Genomic DNA, 20,835 nt, shown 5'->3' with positions numbered 1-20,835 from the left:
ATACAGTTTTTACAACTTGATCAAAGGAGGTTGTTCAAGCTCCTCCTCTTTACCTCCCCACTACAGCTAATAAAACCCAACAAATTAAAATCCACAAACTAAATTATTGTAAACAGAAATGGACAATAAATTCTCCTACTTGACAACCAGCTAAGGAAAACTGAAAACAAAATGTTCTCCCTCTTACAAAGATACAGTGTAGTCACAGGAATATAGAAGGAAGGAGAAGTTTGTCTGCCAGACATTCCTAAGGAGTGTGTCCGAATAATTAGGTGTAGGGAGTGCATTTGAATACAGACTGAAAATACTCTGATTTTTTTGCTTGAAGTTCTCAATGACTAAAAATTGCATTAATTAACACCTGAGGGAATATTCATGCATTTTTCATACACAAAAACAATCTGCATGCAAATGCCATCCAGACTCTCCCCAAGTGACTCAATCTGACTAGAGCCAGTCAGTAAAGAAAGGACTTTTCAGCCCTTGGACTCACCCCCAGAGAGTGCACACTGCAGGCACAAGGGAAAAGGAGTTTTAGTTGGCTTAGGTTACGTTGATTCATGAGGCCACTGCCTACTGAAGGACAAACCAGCTGCTGAACACATTCTGCTTTAGTGTAACATCTTTTCCCAAGGACCCTAGTAAGTTTTTTTTAAAAAGGGTGAATAAAAATTGCCTGTTTCACTAGAAAGGGAAAACATCTGACATGTTCTTAGGAAACAAGCTGTGAGAAATTATCAGGAGATAAGCAGTTTAAATAAAAACATTGAAACGTCTGTATGTACACAGATACAAGAGAAGGGCTGCTTTATCCTCTTAACTTTGATATTTGCTGGCAGATGTTAATTTTCTGTCTCTTAAAATCAGCACTTCTGAAAGGAGATTGCCTATAGAACCAAACAGAAATAAAGCATAAGATGTTAGTCAAAATGCCCCACATATTTACATCTCTTCTTCATGTCTCCATCACATGCTTATAGTTTTTCTAATAGGACTTTAACACCTTACACTTTATATTTAGCTACTGATATAGAACTGCAAACCGAGGTTCAACAACATGATCCATGAGTTTAACCATGAACAGTGTGTATTTTCTCACCTTGACAGTTTAAGACAACTTAATAGAATAAAATATTTATTACTGATTTAAACTCTTAAAGCTGAACTACATTTGTGCTTTAATTCTATAATCATCTGGTGACACATCAATATGCAATCCCTAAAAATGGAAAAAACCTCCAAAACACTGTCTGGCAGATCAATAGCTTTAAAGGTATAACTGACAAAAAGTAAAATCCCCTTACAAACTGTTTTTGTTATTTTGTACTGAACTGATCACTGCCTGTGTATATTAAGCACTGACCCCTTCTGATAAGATCCCAAATACACTCAGAACACTCCAATCCCATATATGCCACTTCACAAACGCCTCAAAAAATGGGAAAGTGGGTAGCTGCCTAATGTAGCAGCCTGCAATGGGGGACAAAGTGCTTCAAGAATACAAGTTAATGGCCTTTATTGCCATGCTGGCTACTAAAGCCTCTAAGAAGGCCCTTGAAGTTTGACCTCTGGAAAACAATGCTCACTGTCAGGAAGCAGCTCATGCTCTAGACCTATTCCAACCCTGACACCCTGCTGAGGCTCTGGACAGTGCTCCTGTGGAGAGTCCAGTGCATGGAGCAATGCTCTTTCTATGACATCCTCTCCCTAAGGAGATGATTTTCACACAAAATCATTTTATTCGAGTGATTTTCACACAAGCAGTTGAAAGCCATCAAGTCATTAAGAACTTCAAAATTGAAGCTTACTTAGGGAGGACATGAGAGGCAGCCTCCCCCTTCTGCAAAGCACTTCATAGAGAGATCCACAAAAAGGCTTTTATTGAATTTGGGTCATTTTTGAAGCAAGGCCCATTCTGAACACACGCATTCCTGTGTTTATACTTCAGCTGTATAGGCATACTTGAAAATTAAATAAAGAGCCTGTAATTACAAGTTTCAAGTAGTTCCACTGAAAAACAACTTCTGGAGATAGAGATAGATGCTTTAAGTATTGGCTATTTACCAACCAGCTTTCATGGTGAACTCTAGCCATTGTGCCTTTACATGGAGTAAATCACCTAAAAGTCAACTTCTGGTATCTGGAAACTCTCAGAACATTGGGGATCTTAGATGTTATTTGACTTATTTCTTACAACACAATGGGAAATTAAAGGAGATGAACATACAGAATGACTAAAGAGGATTAATACAACTAGCAAGACTGAAATATCCAATTATTTCTTCAAAGTTTCTCATGAGAAATTTGTGTGGTAAGACAGAGCATCAGATTTCAGCCTGGAATGCTTATTTAAGCCTCTGCATTTGCCTACATACTTCATTTAGTCTCGAGACTGTTTAGCTGAGGCATCCCAAGTCCTCAAACTCCAACAGAAAATGTTAATAGAATCGAGATTCTGGGGATGAAACAGGCTGTCCTGCTGACTGCTAAAGGGTGATCAAAAACCTTTTGTCTTTGTGTGTATTGCAGCCCTAAGTGACCTACAGCAGTAAAGGACTGTGATACATGTTGCAAGAGACCTGAATTATTCTATTTTTGATTAGTGTCTCAGGCAATAGGAAACCCTTGGGGAGACTTCTGCCCAAGGAAAAAATTGTTGACCTTCAACCTCGGGTTTCATTGCTCACTTCGATCCCACCTCTCACTCCCCTCCCCTCCTGCCCACTTCCCACCTTGGCGGTGGGAGCCCTCCGCACGCCCAGAGCCTGACGGCAGCAGACAACCGCGGAGTCGGACGTGTCGCGACTGCAGCCCTTCCTGCGGATCGCTCCCCTTCCGCCTCCAGCAGCAGCCTCCCTCATCCTCCCCATCGTCCTCCCTCATCCTCCCCATCGTCCTCCCTCATCCTCCCCATCGTCCTCCCGCGCCCCCCCAGCCCCTTCCATGAGGGCGTAGGGCCGGCCGGCGGCGGCGGGTGGCGCCCCCTGCCGGGCGCGCGGCAGCTCCAGCCGGCGTCGGGCAGGGCAAAAAACCGAGCGAAAAACAAGGGGAAAAAAATAAACCAAGGAAAAAAAACAAGGAAAAGCAGCCGAGAAGCGGCTGTTGCCGGCCCTGTCCTTCCTGGCCTAGCACTGGGCTCCTGGCTCCTGCATGGAAAGCCCTGAACAAAACCCGATTATTGTTGTTTGCAATTCAATGAGCACAAGACCCCCTCAATCCACGTGCATTCTCCAAGGGCTGTTAAATCACTGGGCCCCATAGCTTGGCACTTTTCTTCTTCTTTAAAATCAGAATTTACCACTGCAGCTCAGAGGGTTCTCGGTGTTCTCAGACAGAGATTGAGAGATAGAAAGACTCTTTAGCGGCAATGCTAGAGATTGCTGTATTAGGGTGTGAGATGCTACTGCCAATTAAAAATAACCTAGGAGAAAAGGCTAAAAACAATAATGAAGAAGGAAGCCAATTTTATTTTTAGAGGTGAAAGACTATCTTTAAGATTAATATTAATTTATCCCAGCAGTCAGCTTTGGCAATCAACTTTTTTTAGAATATGATTGATTTCCTGCTTCCATTAGGTTTCTTCTCACACTGTGGTATTATTTTAATCGTCAAACCAAGAGAAAAGTCTCTGCCAATAAAGCAGAGATAATAACAAGCACTGCTGTAGGCCAAGGACTTAATTTTTAATCAGAGTATTATTTGTATCATAGCACAACCTGAGGCTACACACTGAACCATCACAGTATGATGGTAGTCCCAGGGAGCTTAACAACTACAAGACAAGAAAATACCAGGACCAGAGATGCTGGGGAAAGACATAAATAACATCAGTAGCGGAACTGAGATTAAAATCTCCATCTGCAAGGCACTTTTATCTACAGGATCACACTGTTTCCCATCAAAATGTCAATACTGTGGAAATGAGTGCCATTACATTACAGCCCAGCAAATGCCTCACAGCAAGGTATGGACATTGAGTGCAAATCTGCAGGAACAAGTGAGAATACTGAATAAAACTCTTCCTTTATCCGTTTTTTCTCTAGGATAGAGAAAGCAACTGGAGAAGCAAACTAAAATCAGATACTCCTTAATGGACCAGTGAGCAATATTGGATGTCTAAACCAAATTCAAGAGGATGGCAGTGTCACGACTGATTCAGAAGTGCTCCTACTCCAGCACCAATTCCCTGTGGAGAAATGCAACACCACACTTGCATCTTTTTTTATGCTGCACAGCCTCTGCCAAACTATGGCTGACTGGCAAAAGAAAAATGAAACATTTATGCGGCAGACGGATCAGATGTGTGCACTGTCACTCATTCATTAGTACAGACACTTAACGAGGATATGTTACATACTGCTGCCACCCCAGAGGCAGAAGGCTTTGTATAAGCAAGTAATGGAGTTCTGGGGAGTCCAGGAGTTTCCTACCCACACAGTGCAACCTTTTCTTAAGCCGTAAAGAGTAATTTCAGAACTTCTGTTATGAACAAGATCACTGTGATGCATCAATCAGAATTTTATATCCTTCCTCATCCCTACCAAAATTTGCAGTTACATCTCAATCCTTCTTACCAACTGAAACCTTTGCAAAATCTGTCCATCTAGTAAGAAATAAGCAAAATTGGGAAAGGAATTCTAAAATGTACCTCTTTCCTGTATAATGTATAATCTTTGAGCTGACAGTAAAAACTTTTATATTTGAGATATACACATAATCTGAATTGCTAGCTTTAAAATTTATCGTGCAAAGGCTGTATTTTTTATATTCACCTATTTTCAAAAGGATGGCTTTGAAAGAACTACTGCCAATACTGAGACAGTAATCTGTACCACCAAGATTACTCAGAAATCCTATTTGTAAATCAGGTCCTATTAAAACACCTCAGCCTCTGAACTTTACCTCCTTTAGTCAGTTATTGCCCAGCCCCAACTATTTGAAAGGCTTGCTTAGGGGTTTTTTACACTGGAAGGAATGAAGGTGTAAGATACAGACACAGCTGAAGCAATTTAATGAAACTAATTGTCTGGAAGTTATCAGAGGAAGCCATAAAAGGAGCTAAGAGTGTGGACTCAAAAATCCATGAAGCTATGCTATGTTAACATAGCAGGGTTAGATAGAGCAAGCATACACAAATCCCCTGTAAAAGTGGTATCAGCAAAATGAATGGAACTAATGGAAGAGGCAGAAGCTGTTGCATCTACACAGCAAGCCAGTTAAAGTTAACAAATTTGTTTAATTAGGGAAAGCAAAATAGCCCCACTACCAAACTGCAACACAGTACGGAAACATGGGGAAGGCTGCAGGGACATGCCATCACAGAGACCCATTGCTATGGCCAACAGCAATTCAGTAGTTCCTTTCCAAGCCAACAAACTCCATGGTTCTATGATAAAAACATGGTTTAGCTGGGCTTATTCTGCACTGTTATAAACTGCTTTTCCTCTGCTGTGAAGATAACTGCAGGGAATGAACTCAAGCCTGACAGCCATCCCCCTCACAAATGGGTGCTACAACACGACAGTAGATGGCACTGCTGAAATGCAGTCCGAGCCTGCAAATTTCCTGCAAACGCAGCCCGGAAGAAAGGGGCTGTAAAGGCTGGATGAGGAGAGAGTGGCTCATAGTTTGTAACACTTAAAACCCATGGCATTTGCTTTAGGGAGAATGTGAGTGCTTCCATATGAGACCCTCAGCAAGAGCTAAACAAAAGGCTTAGCTTAAAATGGCAGGAGAACCCATCCAAAAGGTTATCTACTGTACTCCCACCTTTGCAAGCCAATGGCTTTTGCCAACACCTACTTCAAGGGGATGGGCACTAGATATTCCAGTTCACATGAGCCATGGAAGGACAAACCATTCTGGATTTTAGCATGAGTACCGCTGACACATTATTTAAGAGAACTTACTGCTCAATCTCCTACTTTGAGCTTTGAGGGGAAAACTCTGCAGTGACAGCAGTTCCAGGGCTCCAAGAGTGTTCAAGTAAAAGGCCATTCTGGAATCTGTTCCAGCTGCTGCACAAAGGAGATGCACAAACTTGGTTCAAAGACAAAAAAGTTTTATATGTGTATATACATAAATAGGTATAAATGTGTATGTGTATACACACTATGGGTGTTTTCTAATACTTACACAACACGTAAGAGATGTCTCTGTTAGCCCCTTAGCAAAGCAGATGCAATGTGTAAGACTTTAGGTACACAATATTCAAGCACTTATTTAGTTGCCAAAACACAGACTATTTTTACTGTGAACATACGTTGACAAAAAAAGTAAAACTTCTACACATTTGCAGACACCAAGAGAATTTAGAAGCTAGACCTAAGTTATACACCAGGACTATCAATATTCCAGAATCACTCTCTGTTACATATCCACTTCTTATCAATTATGTTCTCCACAACATACAGTTTAGGATCAGTATCTTGTTTTGAGTCCTAAAAGCTGTTCCTAAGACAACCCTGACATCAGAAGGGGAAGCATTTAGAAACCACACTTCCTTGCACAGCAAATAGCCTGCAGGATGAGAAATCCTTGATATTTTAGTAATTTACACGTGGCAGTATCACTGCAACACACTTCTTGCTGCACCTCCTCCAACCATTAAATACCAGAAAGGCACAAAGAGAAAGCTGCCAATACATCCTGCACATACCAGAGAGTGCCTGGGCCTCTGAAGGCTAATTTGGGCACCAGGCAGGCCCACACCCAGTCTCATCTGGGAGTGCTGGACACCAGGCATTCATTAGCAGAAGGGAAAGCTGCCAAGGACTTTGAGCACACAGAGTTCACCTTTCCACAAGCAGGTGTGCCAAGCAGCTTGGGCCTGGGCTGGTGCCAGTGTAAGGAATGCCCCAGCTGCAGCACGCATATCCAGCCAGGAAGCCCACCACAGTCAAGAGGGAAAGACACACTGGCAGCACTGTTTTAGATTTCATGACATTTCTGCAGTGTTTTCTAGTGTTAATGGTACCGAATAGCTGTCACACTCCACACACATCTTGAAGGGAAAAAATAATCTTTCCCTTTCCTTTCTAGGCTCTTCTTGCAGGGCATTTGGAGTTAAAAGCATTCTTGCTTCAAGTCAAATTGTTCACTTAGTCAGGAATCATACACTGTGCATCTACCTCTTCCATTACTTAAAACTTATAAATCTTCTGTTACAAGAACTGTATTTGCAGCAGAGACAAGAAAAGCTTCCCCTAATTTGTTTACCATTATCTTCACCATTTGAAGGATTCGTGTGAAAAACTCAAAAGGAGTTGTCAAAGCTGGCTGCTAACAAGCTTTCAGTAGCATAGCCATGCTACACATGCAGAGTAAATTAAGTCAATTACCTTGAAAAGATTTTATATTGATCCTTTGACTAACAAGTAAGATTAACAAGAGAGCAAGATCAGCAGTAATACAAGTATGTTTGTCCCTGATTATTAAGGGTTCTGTCACGCAACATACACAGAAGCAAATTATTGGCTAATACTGTTCAATGAAAAAGTAAACCATTAAACATATCGTCTTCCATTAAGCAATGAGACAGTTTTAAACAGGATGACAATCAACTTAACTCAAACTCTTTTCAAATATCAGTATAATAGTAAAGCATAGTCTAGTCTGAAACATATTTTCAGATCATTCGCCTTCATTTTTTACATTGAATATTATGCATATAATACAATTAAAAACTGTTATCTATCAGACCGTGAAAAAAACCACATCAGCACACTCCAGCCAGATAAGGAAACAAAGGTTTATTAGAAACTGGTAGTTTTATAGAGCTAGAAAGGCAAACATACATTTAAAAGACAAAGAATACACAATTGAATACAGTCATCATCAAGGCACATAATGAAAAATTAAATCTGAAACACCTCATCTTTTCAACATTTGAAAAAGTCACTGTAACTTCAATACTCATGATGGCACTTGCACACTATAAACAAAATGGAACAAGTCTGGAAGATAGAAATGCTAAAGTCATCTTTACATCACACAAACAATACATTTGCTCATTGGTCACAGTCAAACAAAATTACCAGCAACTGATCTCAAAAATCCCACAAAGGTACAAAGATATTGGCAAAACCAAGAAAAACTCAGATCAGAAAGGCATTATACATATAAATGATTTGGACAGAATGACTTTTTTTTTTTTAAAGTGCGAAGTCCAACATTTCCTTAAAGAGAAGGCCAAAATACAGCTAGAGCTGCCATTTTATGAAATGTGATAAAAAATGTTATAATACAGATTTTATGGAATTGCTATGTATCAGTTTATGGAGAATAAACACCAGCCATGGAAGCACTGAACACAAATTTACATGTGATTGTTGTTTGAAAAACATGGCCCAAAGCATATGTAGAACAAGGGAAATTCAGGCAGTTATTTTAGCTTGCTTGCTTATTTGTCTGCTTTAAAAAAACACAAAAAACCAAAAACAAACCCCACAAACAAAAACAAAACCCCAAACAAACTAAAAAGCACAAAAAACCATGCACCCTCATACCTGCCCAAAAAAAGGAAGAATTTAAAAAAAAACCCTTAATGACCTTAACAGAATAAAGTTCTTCCTTCAGTAATCCAATTTTAGAAAGTGGTCCAAGAGAAGTTGCTTTTAGAAGGTCGAGGTGTGTATAATCTTGAATTTACCAAGATTAACACACTACACATTACAGAAAACAGAAAAAGCCTAACAAACAAGTCTGGTAATAATTGGTAACCTATTTCAGTGTTCAGACCTGAAGGCAACAGTGTGTCCCTCCACACACACCAAAAAAAAAAACAAAACCCAGGAAGTCACTTTGGAAGGACTTGTACATGGAAATACCTAACTTTCTGCACTGAGGAAGGGCTGCTTTGTTTTTTGAGGAGGAGCTGTTTCTCAAGCACTAACAGATCTGTGTGCATGCTTTGCATGCTACATTAACATCAATCTGATGGGCACCTGCAGTCAGCACTGCCACTTGGTCACCCAGACAAAACACTTCAGGATTTTATTATCCCAATTTCATACCCACAGCCAGTGTGTACAGAAGACTGATCTCATGTGACAAAACTGAAAAAAACCTTTACATAATAATGCAATCCTCTACTGGCTAAAAGCACATAGTGGATGTAGCCCTCTGAATAAGGGAAAGAATGGAGAGTCCAAAATGGGAACCATTCCTGTACCCAAAGCAGCTGTGAACAGCTCTGCCATTGGCTGTACTACAATTACCACCAGCTTCATACTGGATCCTCCATCCTGATTTTAAATAGCAACTTGCACTTGCATGGAATGGATCTAATATCCAAGCTTCTTCTGTTCCTTTGTAGTATGAGCCTATAAAACATACAGGTGTAACCCAGATTTTGCCATGGTTAATGGTGCTGACATGTACAAGTGCAACGAAAAGCAGGTCCAGTGAAGCAAGTCATCAAAATTGCTGATTGTATTACAAAAATACCGTGTAAATCCATTTGAGGTATTCTGATACTGCAGAACTGCAGTTTCTCAGGCTCTTTAAATAATGAAAAATCAAAAAGAAGACAAAGGTGGTGGGCTACATTTTAATGTGTTATTCCATCATTGTGTGTATCCAAGATCCTATTTCCTATGAACTTAACATTCAGTCTTCAAAAATAACAAAAGTGCTCACTTCTAGGCATGCAAAATGTCACCTGTGAATTGCTTGAGTATAGGCAGTGAGACAAAACAAAAAGTCACTTTCATATATTCATATATTCAATCTCAAGGCAGTATAAACTTCTCCTACCTTTGGTTTGATCCAAGATAAATACACATTTGGAAAGGACAAATTAAAAAAAAATCCAATGAGTAAAATATGCATGATTTCCTAAAAATAAAAACATACTGCTGATTTAAAGACATTTTCTTGATTTTTTTTTCAATTCTGTGACATTTTAAAGTGCAATATAGGTATCTATTTAGAAATGGTGAACTAAAATTTAAGAAAGTTTCTTCCCACTTAAGGGCCAATGTGGAAATTGCAGCATCTCTCTATAAAGATCTGTCTCTAATTGTGAGAGCAGATTACTTGAGAAAACATTATTGTTCTGGTGTTTCCAACAGTATTAGAAGTATCTCACCTTCTTCCTTCATTTCATGCTATTCCCAAATTCTGCTTCATTTTTTCATATACAACATAGCTGATGCTGACAGCTGGAAGCACTTTCATAAAATTAGGGGCTATGCCCCTGTAAAGTCCTCGGAGTCCCTCTGTAGCAACAATTCTTTGGAAGAGATCAACCATGTTTAGCTGTGGAGCTCCTTCTACTGAGGCTAGAACAAGAAGATAATGTGTTATAAAACAGTTTCAGTAATATTAAAAATCTTGAGCAAGTTTTGAACACTGGATCACAAGCCTACTATCATAGGGCTATTGAAAAGAGATCTTCTAATCCCAGACATTTGGGAGATATCCATGCATCTAAATCCCACTGGAAAGCATTATCCACTTATGTTCCTTGGGAAATCTAGGCTCCCATCCCTGAGTCTGCACAGAAACCTATCAAACAAAAGTCTCAAATATGAAACTATCCTTATGAAATGTGCTACAGAGCAAACACTGCCGTCTATGGTCACAGGACAATTCAAGCCCTACCATTTAATCTGCAAAATTTAGAAAACATTCTAAAGTTTAGAAGAGTGCTTCCAGACTATGACAGGGGATGTGTATGGAATGTGGTTCTCAGAACATACAAAGCACCAGTGCTCGGAAGTTTACTTTTTAAATTGAGTACGAAGAACAAGAGTGTTGGGAGTAACAGGGAGAAGGGACCACATTAAGAAGAATTTTCCAGATATGTCCTTAGTTTTTCCAAGTTGTTGGGTTTTTTTATTCCTATGTCTCTGCTAGAGCTATCCCACATGATATAATTTTCATGTGACCATACAGAAGCATTTTCAGTACAAGAGAACTCACCTTGAGCCTGCATGCGTGTTCTGATAAGAGCGAGAGGATAACTGGCAAGCTGCCCACATGTGCTGGAAACAGTGCCACACCCCAACAATACAAAAACACCTGGGTTCGCAGAGCTCGATGCATAGTGTTCTAGCCACGTACTCTTTAAGAGCTGCCAAGGTATAAAATTAAACAGTAAGACAATAGATCTGCATTCAAAAAGGTAAACAAATACTTCTTTATTTATAACAAATCCTAAGGGCTCAATTCTGAAAAGCACTTATTTCACTGGGCCAGTTCTACATGCCTCAAGTGCACAGGCAGACACCTTAGCACACAGGGAAGGACTTCAACCAGACTACAATAGTTAGTACCTAGAAGAGATCCTTAAAAGATCCAGCAGCAGGAAAGTGCCCATGCATCTGTAATACTTTGGGGAGAGGAGGAGGGAAACAACTCAGCACCCCACAGGGTGCAACAAAAGCTCACACATCTGTGCACATCATCCCATGCAGAAACAAGGACACAAACTGTAGAAAAGAAATTCCATACAGCTTTGAAAATGTTTGTTCAAGCAATTCTGGTGATTACTAATGCAGTGTCAAAAAAAGATTTGTCTAAACTAGAAGAAAAATTAGCCTGTGGATCTGAGTTATTTAACACACTTTGAAGCAACACATTATCTAAGGTAGATAAAAGACTTTCAGTATTGCTGGTGGGTGAAATGGGTGCCAGTTTCTCTGGAAAGGAAAGACAGCAGTGTTTCAAGCTCCTCAGAAAAGCTGTGTCAGCCAGAAAGAATTCTGGTGACATGCTTAGACACACAAAGAATTCAGGTTAATATAATCCACTCACAAACCTAACGACAGGCAAAAGAATGTATAAACTATCATAATATGAATATCCTTTTAAAGGCATATATTTCCTATAAAATGGGTATGTTCCAGTCTAACAAGGTTAGGTAAGTATGAAAGCTTGTGGTACTGCCAAGGTCAGTATAATCCTCTCATAGCACATTTCCTGCTTGGTAGTCTTGCATGGAAGGGCCCATCTGCCCAGGCACTCCTCACGAAGGGCAAACAGAAACACTGAGGTCTGGTAACATTAGTGGACAGTCTCATTTGTCTTCTTAAAATTGAAACAGCTGCAACAGTACAATAATACAAACATTCTAAAAAATAGTTGCGCTTATTGTTAATTGATTAATGACAACTACATGCATTCAGTGATCTAAACTCACCTCATAAACAGCAAGGTCAATGCCAGCATAAGGAATTATACCCAGAATATTAGGAATATAGCCTTTGTAGAAGGCTTTTGGACCTTCTCTTTTTAAAATCTTCTTAGCACAGTCAAACATCCCAGAATACTGCCCTGTTTTACCCACAGCCAATCTGGTCTTTAAAACCTAAAAGGAAAAAAAAATAGCAGTCTTAATTACATACCTATTTATTAATCTATTTTAGATACACAGTATATCCCTGCTTATTCAATTCTCTAGAACTGCTTTGCACTTTGGTGCTGCAAATCTCCTTTGATTACTAGTAAGGCATTCTTAGCAGCAGGCTTCTTCACATTCTGTCCTTCGTGGAGAGCACCACACATTACTATATACTAGCATACAAATTCTTAGCCTTTTAATATCACATTTTAGCTTTCTTTTCTTGATTAAAACAGGCAGTTATTTGATCAACTTGAAGGCAACAGTGCAGGCAATATTCAACAGAAGTATTAGCTAAGGCACAAGTGAGAGTACTAACGTGCTAGCAGATGATACTCCTGGTCTGGGAACACTAAAGCATATTAAGAAAATAATATTTCTACAAGTATGACACTTAGAGAGGTAGTTGAGGAATATAAGGATTGTGTCTCACTACTGAAACCCAGCACCTGATTAATAATGCAAGTCTGCATTGCATCTTAGAACAAAGAAATTAATAATAGCATCCAAAAGAAACCACAGAGGAAGTTTCCTGAGCAACCATTTGGTCTACTTTAAAGCCTCATAAGACTGCATCTTCCTCAGGAATTTCCTGGCATTTGGCTTTTCTCTCTTAGAAAAATCCTAAAAACACTTCTAGGACTGTACCATATCTTTGTGAGGAAGACCAGAAGATATTGTAGAACAATTCCCTTGTCTCCACTGATCAGTGTGATCCAGGCAAACTACATCTTGTTTCAGTTCTTCCCTAACTTAACCCATCTCTGTACTCAGGTCAGCTGGGATTCACCCTCTGTAACAGCAAGGAGGCTCTTTAAAGAGATCATTATCACTTCAGCAATGAAAACAGTTCCATTCCTACTGAAATCCCCACCCATGAAAGAGCTATTTAGATACATTTGACTTTACTACCAAACTTGATGATGGTATTGGTTTAGTCTAAGCCCCAACATCAATTCCAAGATCTGTACAAGTGATAAACCTTCTGGGGAACCAGCAGTAAATACATCCTGTCTCTGTGAAATGGTGTGTAACACTGACACTGGAGCAGTCAATGTATTAACACTAGTTAAACTGCAATGTGCAGTACCACCTACAGTTATGTCCTACAGGGGAAAGAGCAGCCAATCCACCCAGCCTGAGCTGTAGCTGTTACATCCTTCCCCACACTGTTCTCCTTATCAGACTCAGCTTCCCATCATAACACTACAGAACTTCAATTCTGTCCAGACAAGGCCATTCCTTGCTTACATACAGCAGGAAAAGGATTTATGCAAATTTACAAAATTACCAATTAAAAAAATGCTTGAATACATACTGAATTTTAAATGTTCTTGGGTGATCTTTTTTCCCGCACTAGGCTTTATTTTAGAATTGTTTTAAAAATATTATACTGCAAAATATATGGAAAAATTACAACAACCAGTTAAAATATAGTATATTCTAAAATGTCAAGCTCTGAAAGGAAGTCCAAAGTAAAAATAAATTAGGATAGCAGACTAGAGAGAAATTTTCACAATACTTTCAAGAGCAAAATGGGGTTTACTTAGGAAACAAACCAAACATTTTGCATGCTCCAATGGAAGGAGATTCTCTTACCTCCATGGGATACTTACTTCCATGGGATAAATAGAAGTTTGTGCTGTTGCTCCAGCCAAAGAACCAGACACAAATCTTTCAACAGTGCCCAATTTTCCATCATCCCTAGTGAGTATCTTCTTATACTGAATAGTTAAAAAACATGTTTTTTAGGAATGGCAAAAGTTATATAAAAGGCAAGAGTATAGCAAAAAAATCTTTTCAAGCTGTTCTTAGTTTTTTATGCATTTACAGTTACATCTACTAACCCCAAAAGATTCTCCAGAACAAAATAAACATTCCCACGTGCAAGAATTCTTTAGACTAAATACCTCAGTCACCCACAGTACTATCAGGTGCTCTGCAAACATCCAAGTCAAGGGGACCTGCACTAAGAACTCCAAAAAACAAAGAGGAACCAAATTCCCCTTGCAGATCCAGTTGTCCAATCAAAGAATAAAAGATCAATTTCACAGAAGCACTTTGAGCACTGTGCATACTGTGTCATTCCAGGAGTAAAGAATAATGTGCCCAAGGTTACTCTGTGGCACCAAAATCTGCTGTTCAGTCTTGTGACATTCCCAAGTTTATTTGATATTTTGTTGCTTTTATCTCCGCCTTGTACAGAGATGTGCTCTATGCTCATTTGGTCTTACTTGAGGCACTAGCAAGCCTCACAGAGCAAAAATAAAGCTCATTTAAATACGCCAGGACGGGAGTTCATTTTCCAAAGGAGGATTAGGCCTTAACATGATGCTTAAAGCTGATTCAGAGGTAAATATAACTCTGAAATCCAGGATGAGGGTATCATACATAGCACTGTGATATTTGACTTTAAATGAATCCCCTGTAAGTTCAGCTAGCATAATGTGCGAAGTTTTTGCCTGCTGTCACTTCGAAGCAACAATCTAGATATTAATGCAGTACTCCACACAAAGCCATGCAGAACCAGGGACAGTTTAAAACATGTAACAGATATCATTTTTTTGCACTGCTTATAATGCAACAGTAAAATCTGCCTAATAGTAAGTATTCTATAGACTATTTTAAATCTGAAAGTCACTTAAATTCCTATGACAAAATCCCCAACCACGATGAGGAGTCCTATATAATACAACAGTGCCAATAATGAACAGTGAGAGAGATTTAGGACTTTATTTAGCATTATTTTCATTCTTGATTTATCATCCTACCTGTTCATAAGCCCAGAACTTAATAGCGGTTTCAGGAGCTATTTTCACAACATTTACACCATTACCCCTCCAAAGGGATCGGACACCACCTTCTTTCAACATCTGCTTAAAACCGCTGGCTATATTCATTTTGTTTGACTTTGAACCATGAACCTAAAAAAAGGCAAAAACAAAGTCACAGTGGAGAACACTGCTCTGATTAGGTTATAAAACCCATCAGTATTAAATTGATTAAATATATCAACTAGTGAAATCATTTGCATTGTTGAAAAAATCTAATTTTAGTAGCACAAGTACTGTAACATTTTGCTTACATTTTTTTTCCACATGTCTATAACATACCATTTTTATGAACACAAAAAATGGAAGTTGTCAAAATATAGCCAGACCTCTGCAATTTAAACACTGACCTTGGCCCTCAATTTTTTCCCAACAAATCTCCAAGAACTGAAGTGATACACTGGAAACCAAGAAATTCTTGAACATAGCACCTACCTGCATCATGACTTTAAGGCGATCTAAGGGTGCTGTACCTGTTCGAGAGACAGCACCAGCCACTCCTCCTGCCAACAGCTGCTTCCACCACTGCCCCGTCTTTTTCTCTTCCTCCGTGAACTCATCTGGAACAGTCAAACTATCTCCTATATCCAATACCTTTATGAATCCAAAGCAAAGATGTGCAAATAACTATCCCGTTCCATCACCTTTATCCACCGTTCTAATTCCAAATTAATATACTACCTAAGAATGTGCAAATAAAGTTCTGGTTACAAATAAAAAATATCTCTAATTTACAGTCTATAATTACTTGCTATGCATTGCTATTCAATGAAAAGCAACTTAAGTGACTTCTACATAGATATTGAGCAGTATCACCACAGACCCACCATTTCAAAGACTGCACCATCATCATTAAAAATTATGACAAATTTCCTCCTTGAATATGGCCCAAGCAAAGACATTCTGTCATGATCAGCAGTCCTTTAAAGTCAGCACTAAAGCTCAAATGCTTATATGTTGCAGCTAACCTTTCACCAGACAGTCTTGTGGGATTAGTTTGGTAATCTCCTAAGGTTGCTAACAAGGGATTTCTCTCACGGTCATTTATTCACACATGTGGGATTGTCTCCTTCCCCCACTCCCCAACATTTTGAAGCAGGGTTTTAACAGCTGATATATCAGAATATTCTATTTCCGGTAACTGCTGTGTATTATTCCAAAATGAAAAGTTTGACAAATGCCTTATAGATTTTCTTATCATCAGTTATACTCAAAGACACATATAATTACCTTTTTCAGCTACTAAAGTTTGAAATTTCACTAAGGGGGGCATGCTTGTATTGCCATTAGATTTGCTCAAAAAACAACATTAATATAGGTTTTAATAATAAAACTAAGACATAACACTATGAAATCTCACATGTCACTTTTGCTCTAAAGTGTAACCTATATTCATGATATATGAGAAAAAGTACACTGTAGATAATGCAAATCTGCTATTACACATAAATAAAAGTATAAAAAGAACAAAAATGTATTAATAACTGATAAGTACTGACCAGAAAGTGTGTTAACTGATAAACCTTTGAACTACAGTTGATTTTAATTGTAGACATTATATCCCTAATTTATGCTGCATTCTCTCTCTGTTAGTAGACAGAATACTGTCCTCGTCATTTGGGACAAAATCTGCAGAATGCAGAGTTTAAATACAGCCACTGGACAAAAAGAGTAAGTACCAACTATTCTGGATATTGAACACAGAACAGATTAATTGGAAAATCCTTTCATCTTTCTCACATTAGAGGTTTCAAAATAAGGTGTCATCAGTTGCTTAACTACATGGAAACATCAAAAGATCAATCAACACTCCCAAAATATAAATTCAGTGTTCTAAGAGATATTATGCCTATCTAGCAGGGTTTAAACTTTATGTGTACCAAGACCTAAACACAACTAAGGAAAAAAAAGATAAATTTGAAGTTGTTTATAACAGAAAGGCCACAGCTACCATAATAATTCTATGCCAATGTAGCTATCTGCTTGGAAGAGTCTGATAGCAGTTATATAATAAAAACAGAATTGTAAGAGCTGTCTGTCAATGCCAGCTAGGCTGAGAGGTCTCACATCTGCTCTTATCTCAAAGACCAGCTGTGCTGCTGTGTAGCTGGATTTTGCCTGCTGTGATAAATGGGTCATAAGCTGACTGCAACACTAAGATCACAGGAGACTCCCTTAGTTGTTTCTTGGGGGCAACTAATGACATACCATAATAGAAAAAAGAAAAATGCAGATCTTATGTTTAGTAATAGTAAGGAGCATTTTATTAAAGCAAAGGTTTTTTCTACTAAGTAAGCTAGGACCAGGGCTATTTGATCTCATAACAGTGCTTCAAGTGCATTCCTCAGCAAACAGGGAGCTAACTCCCTTTTGGCAAGCATTCCTGAACTGAGGTTGTACAGTGTCAAACACTCAAAGCTCTCAGATCTCATAAACTGTTTTTTATTATGGAAATGCTGACTAATCCCTGGAGATTATATGATATATGAATATATCTCACTATATTCAAAGGTATCTAACCTTACTTTATCTCCTCCAATAATACAGGAAGGATACTTAGCAAATAGGATTACTGTTGGTTTACATACTTTATTATTGTTCTTAAAAATCAGTCACTGAGGTGTCAACAGCTCCATTCAATAAAAACTTGAAAAATTTCTCTGCACAGTCGATAACCTATTGCTATATATTCTGTATGCTTAAATTAATTTCTATGGCACAAAAGAGCACAATGTGCACAGAAAATCACCAGTAAAGACACCAGTGATTTTGTGATAATTAAAATGATACTATAGAACCACAAATACTACTTTCAGCATAAGAAACTGTTAAAATGTCTATATAAATTGTTTCAACAAATCAAATCATACTGCACAGAAAACTACTTAATACTGTGGTTATTATTTTTCTGTGAAATATCTCCAAAAGAGGTAAAAGATTCTGTCCTAATTACTGATAATTATTTGCAGAGTTTAGATGAAGTTGTTCATTCAGAAGGAACGCATCTGATACAATCCTACTTGTAAATGGGAGAACATGAAGTGAAAAGGAAAACCAAACAATACAGATATGCTTGAAATATAACAAGTGTGAAGCTGAACTTTAGAGCTGTACTAGATTAAAAGAGAAGTTGAACTTACAGTTGAATGTTTCCAATATCGAATTATTTCTTCAATGTCTGCAGCGGGATTAAACATAAAATGATCTCTCCACTCATTCCAGTCTACTGTCATTGTCCCATCAGCATCAATACTGAAAAGAAATTGAACAAAACTATGTAATGAAATAGTTTTAGTGGGGTTTTGTTCTGGTTTTTTGCTTTTGCTTCCCCCCCCTTTTTTTTTAACTTGGGTTATCACATCAATAACAACTGACTTTAAATTACATATAGTGACTTCAAGGCTGAGTCTGCCATGGCCTTTCAATACTATGCTCCCCGTATCCAAGTGCATCAATCCTATTCCACTTAAAAACATAATACTGTGCTTCTTTTTATCAACAACATTTACAGAGAAATAAACATTCTCCTCCCAGGACCAGATGCTCCCATAGTAACTACCAACACCTTTCAAAGTTATAATCCCATTTATCCCCCTCTCTGAAATAGAAAAATATAAAAATTAATAATACAAGGAAGATTAAGCTGCCTAAAAAAATAATAATTCCTGACCTTTGCAGGATCTTTTCTGCCTGTTTTTCTGAAATGTTTATACCCAATATCTTGAGGGACTGGACAACTTCCGAGGCTTCAATCTTTCCTTGAAACATTAAAATAAAGACAATACATATTTAAAATGTGGATCTTAATAAACTCAACACCTTGGAGCTCATTGTAACAGCTAAATAATCACAAAGATGATTTAAAAATCAACTTATCACAGATGATGTGTTTTGATTGTCTACTACAAGGATGAAGCAAATGGGATGCAAATATACAGTTTAGTATAAGAGCTAGAAATAGTCAGAAATTTCCTCGGTTTCTCCATCTGGGGAACAAGGAGCCCCAGCTCAGTGTACTTGGAGAAAACAGAATTAATTAAGGCCATAATTTTTTTTTCCAATCTATAGCAAACTTTAATTATGATCATGTTAAGGAAAAGAAGTAAGGATTCCATGCTCACAACTTTTTTTTCCAGTTCAGACAAATACGAGTTACACTACTTTTAATGAAGTTTTCTTCAAACAGTGTTTGAACAAGTAAAGTAAGTCAAGGTATACCATCATTGTTTTTGTCCAGGCTCTTAAATGCCAGTTTCATCTTTTTCTCATGTTCTTTAAGATACTGCATAAATTCTTCAAAATCCAGCTGTCCATCTTGGTTAGTATCCCCAGCTTTAAAAATTTTCTATTGAGAGAAAAATGAATATTTTGTCTAAATTACAACAGGTCACAAAGTATCATTTTGTTTTCAGAATTTAATACATGCAATATTTGCATAGACAGAGAAAACACTTATCAGTAAATATATATTTTTATTATTTACATAAAACTTTTCTGTGCAGAAATTTTAAGGTTTCTTATCAGCACTGGCAAGTTATATCTACAGGTATCAAATAATTTGTGGAGGAAGAGATGGGGCATAGAAGAAAAACCTGAGAGAGGACGAGTTATGCCTGCGAGTTTCCTGTACATGAAATTTGTCAGTAAAATAAGCAGAACCTTGACTATCATCTTAATCAAATGGTGTATTAATGATGAATTATAAAAATAAAAAATACAAACAGCAACTAACTCTTTAAATGCTGACCAAAAATTTACAAAGATCTTACCCCACTGGCACTTCCAGCCAGAGAAACAAAGCTTTCTCCTTCAAACCGAAGCCCTGATTACGATTTTAAACAAACTTGTAACAAATACAGGCTTATCTCCCTCTCTTGCATGTGCTTCCTAGGAACTGTCCTGCAGATAGAAACACTTCATGTAAAATTAACTATGCATTGAATGCATGGTAGGCAATTGCCAGGACTGCAGGAAACAAATCTCAAACACGGCCCAGGCGGACACTTCCCCAACAAAGGGCCAGAAAACTTCACCACTTCCATAGATGAAAATTTGTTAGAAAAGGCCTATTATAGCAGCCCTGCAAGCAGCAGCCTGTAATTCCTGAGGCTTGTGCTCAAGGCAAAGCTCAGGGAAGCTCTGCAGGGTTTAGGAGCTTGGGCTTTATGCCACAGCAAGGGCAGCTCTGGACACGGAGAGCCAAGGCCACAGCCACTGCCATCACTCCTCACACTGCCACAGCACTGCTGTCTCCTCTGGCAGGATATGCAGGAAGTCAGCAGGGAAATCAGCCCAGAACCTTTATGTCTTATGCCCTCCTTTGAACATGGGTCCCTGTGGGTTCCCTCAATGTGCAAAATCCTAGGGAGGCAGCACTCAGTACCAGACAGGAGACCATCCAGAGCATTATCTCCTCACTACAGAATCACAGAACCACTGGGTTGGAAAAGACTTTCATGATCATTGAGCCCAACCAATGCCCTAACACCTCAACTAAACCCATGGCACCAAGTGCCACATCCAGTTTGTTTTTAAACACTTGCAGGAATGGTGACTCCACCACCTCCCTGGGCAGACCATTCCAATACTTTATCACCCTTTCTGTAAAAAACATTTCCTAATATCCAACCTATATTTCCCTTGGCACAGCTTAAGACT

The 20,835-nt window shown here is 38.5% G+C and overlaps 2 protein-coding genes across 5 annotated transcripts in view; both read right to left on the bottom strand.

The window, feature by feature from the left end:
• The window catches only part of VAV3 (vav guanine nucleotide exchange factor 3), a 192,217-nt gene extending 191,632 nt beyond the window's left edge, over positions 1–585 (bottom strand). The window contains exon 1 of the mRNA XM_015636685.2: positions 494–585. Coding sequence (XP_015492171.1) covers positions 494–562 — 69 coding nt within the window. The 5' untranslated portion in view covers positions 563–585. The remainder of the gene's footprint in view (positions 1–493) is intronic.
• Positions 586–7,731: 7,146 nt separating this feature from the next.
• SLC25A24 (solute carrier family 25 member 24) overlaps positions 7,732–20,835 on the bottom strand; it is a 24,668-nt gene continuing 11,564 nt past the window's right edge. The window contains exons 2-10 of one of the 4 annotated variants that reach the window (XM_015636719.3): positions 19,396–19,522; positions 18,848–18,935; positions 18,318–18,429; positions 15,651–15,737; positions 15,118–15,270; positions 13,963–14,070; positions 12,146–12,313; positions 10,927–11,077; positions 7,732–10,283 (exon numbers count right to left, since the gene is read on the bottom strand). In XM_015636719.3, the coding sequence (XP_015492205.1) occupies positions 10,105–10,283; positions 10,927–11,077; positions 12,146–12,313; positions 13,963–14,070; positions 15,118–15,270; positions 15,651–15,737; positions 18,318–18,429; positions 18,848–18,935; positions 19,396–19,522 (1,173 nt within the window). In that variant the 3' untranslated portion in view covers positions 7,732–10,104. Of the gene's footprint in view, positions 10,284–10,926; positions 11,078–12,145; positions 12,314–13,962; positions 14,071–15,117; positions 15,271–15,612; positions 15,772–18,317; positions 18,430–18,847; positions 18,936–19,395; positions 19,523–20,835 lie in introns of all 4 variants that reach the window. The other 3 variants (XM_015636718.3, XM_015636720.3, XM_033516380.1) reach the window with 3 other exon arrangements.

Source organism: Parus major, chromosome 8 (assembly GCF_001522545.3).
Source record: "Parus major isolate Abel chromosome 8, Parus_major1.1, whole genome shotgun sequence".
Taxonomy (NCBI): Eukaryota; Metazoa; Chordata; class Aves; order Passeriformes; family Paridae; genus Parus; species Parus major.
This window is presented reverse-complemented; position numbering and strand designations above follow the sequence as displayed.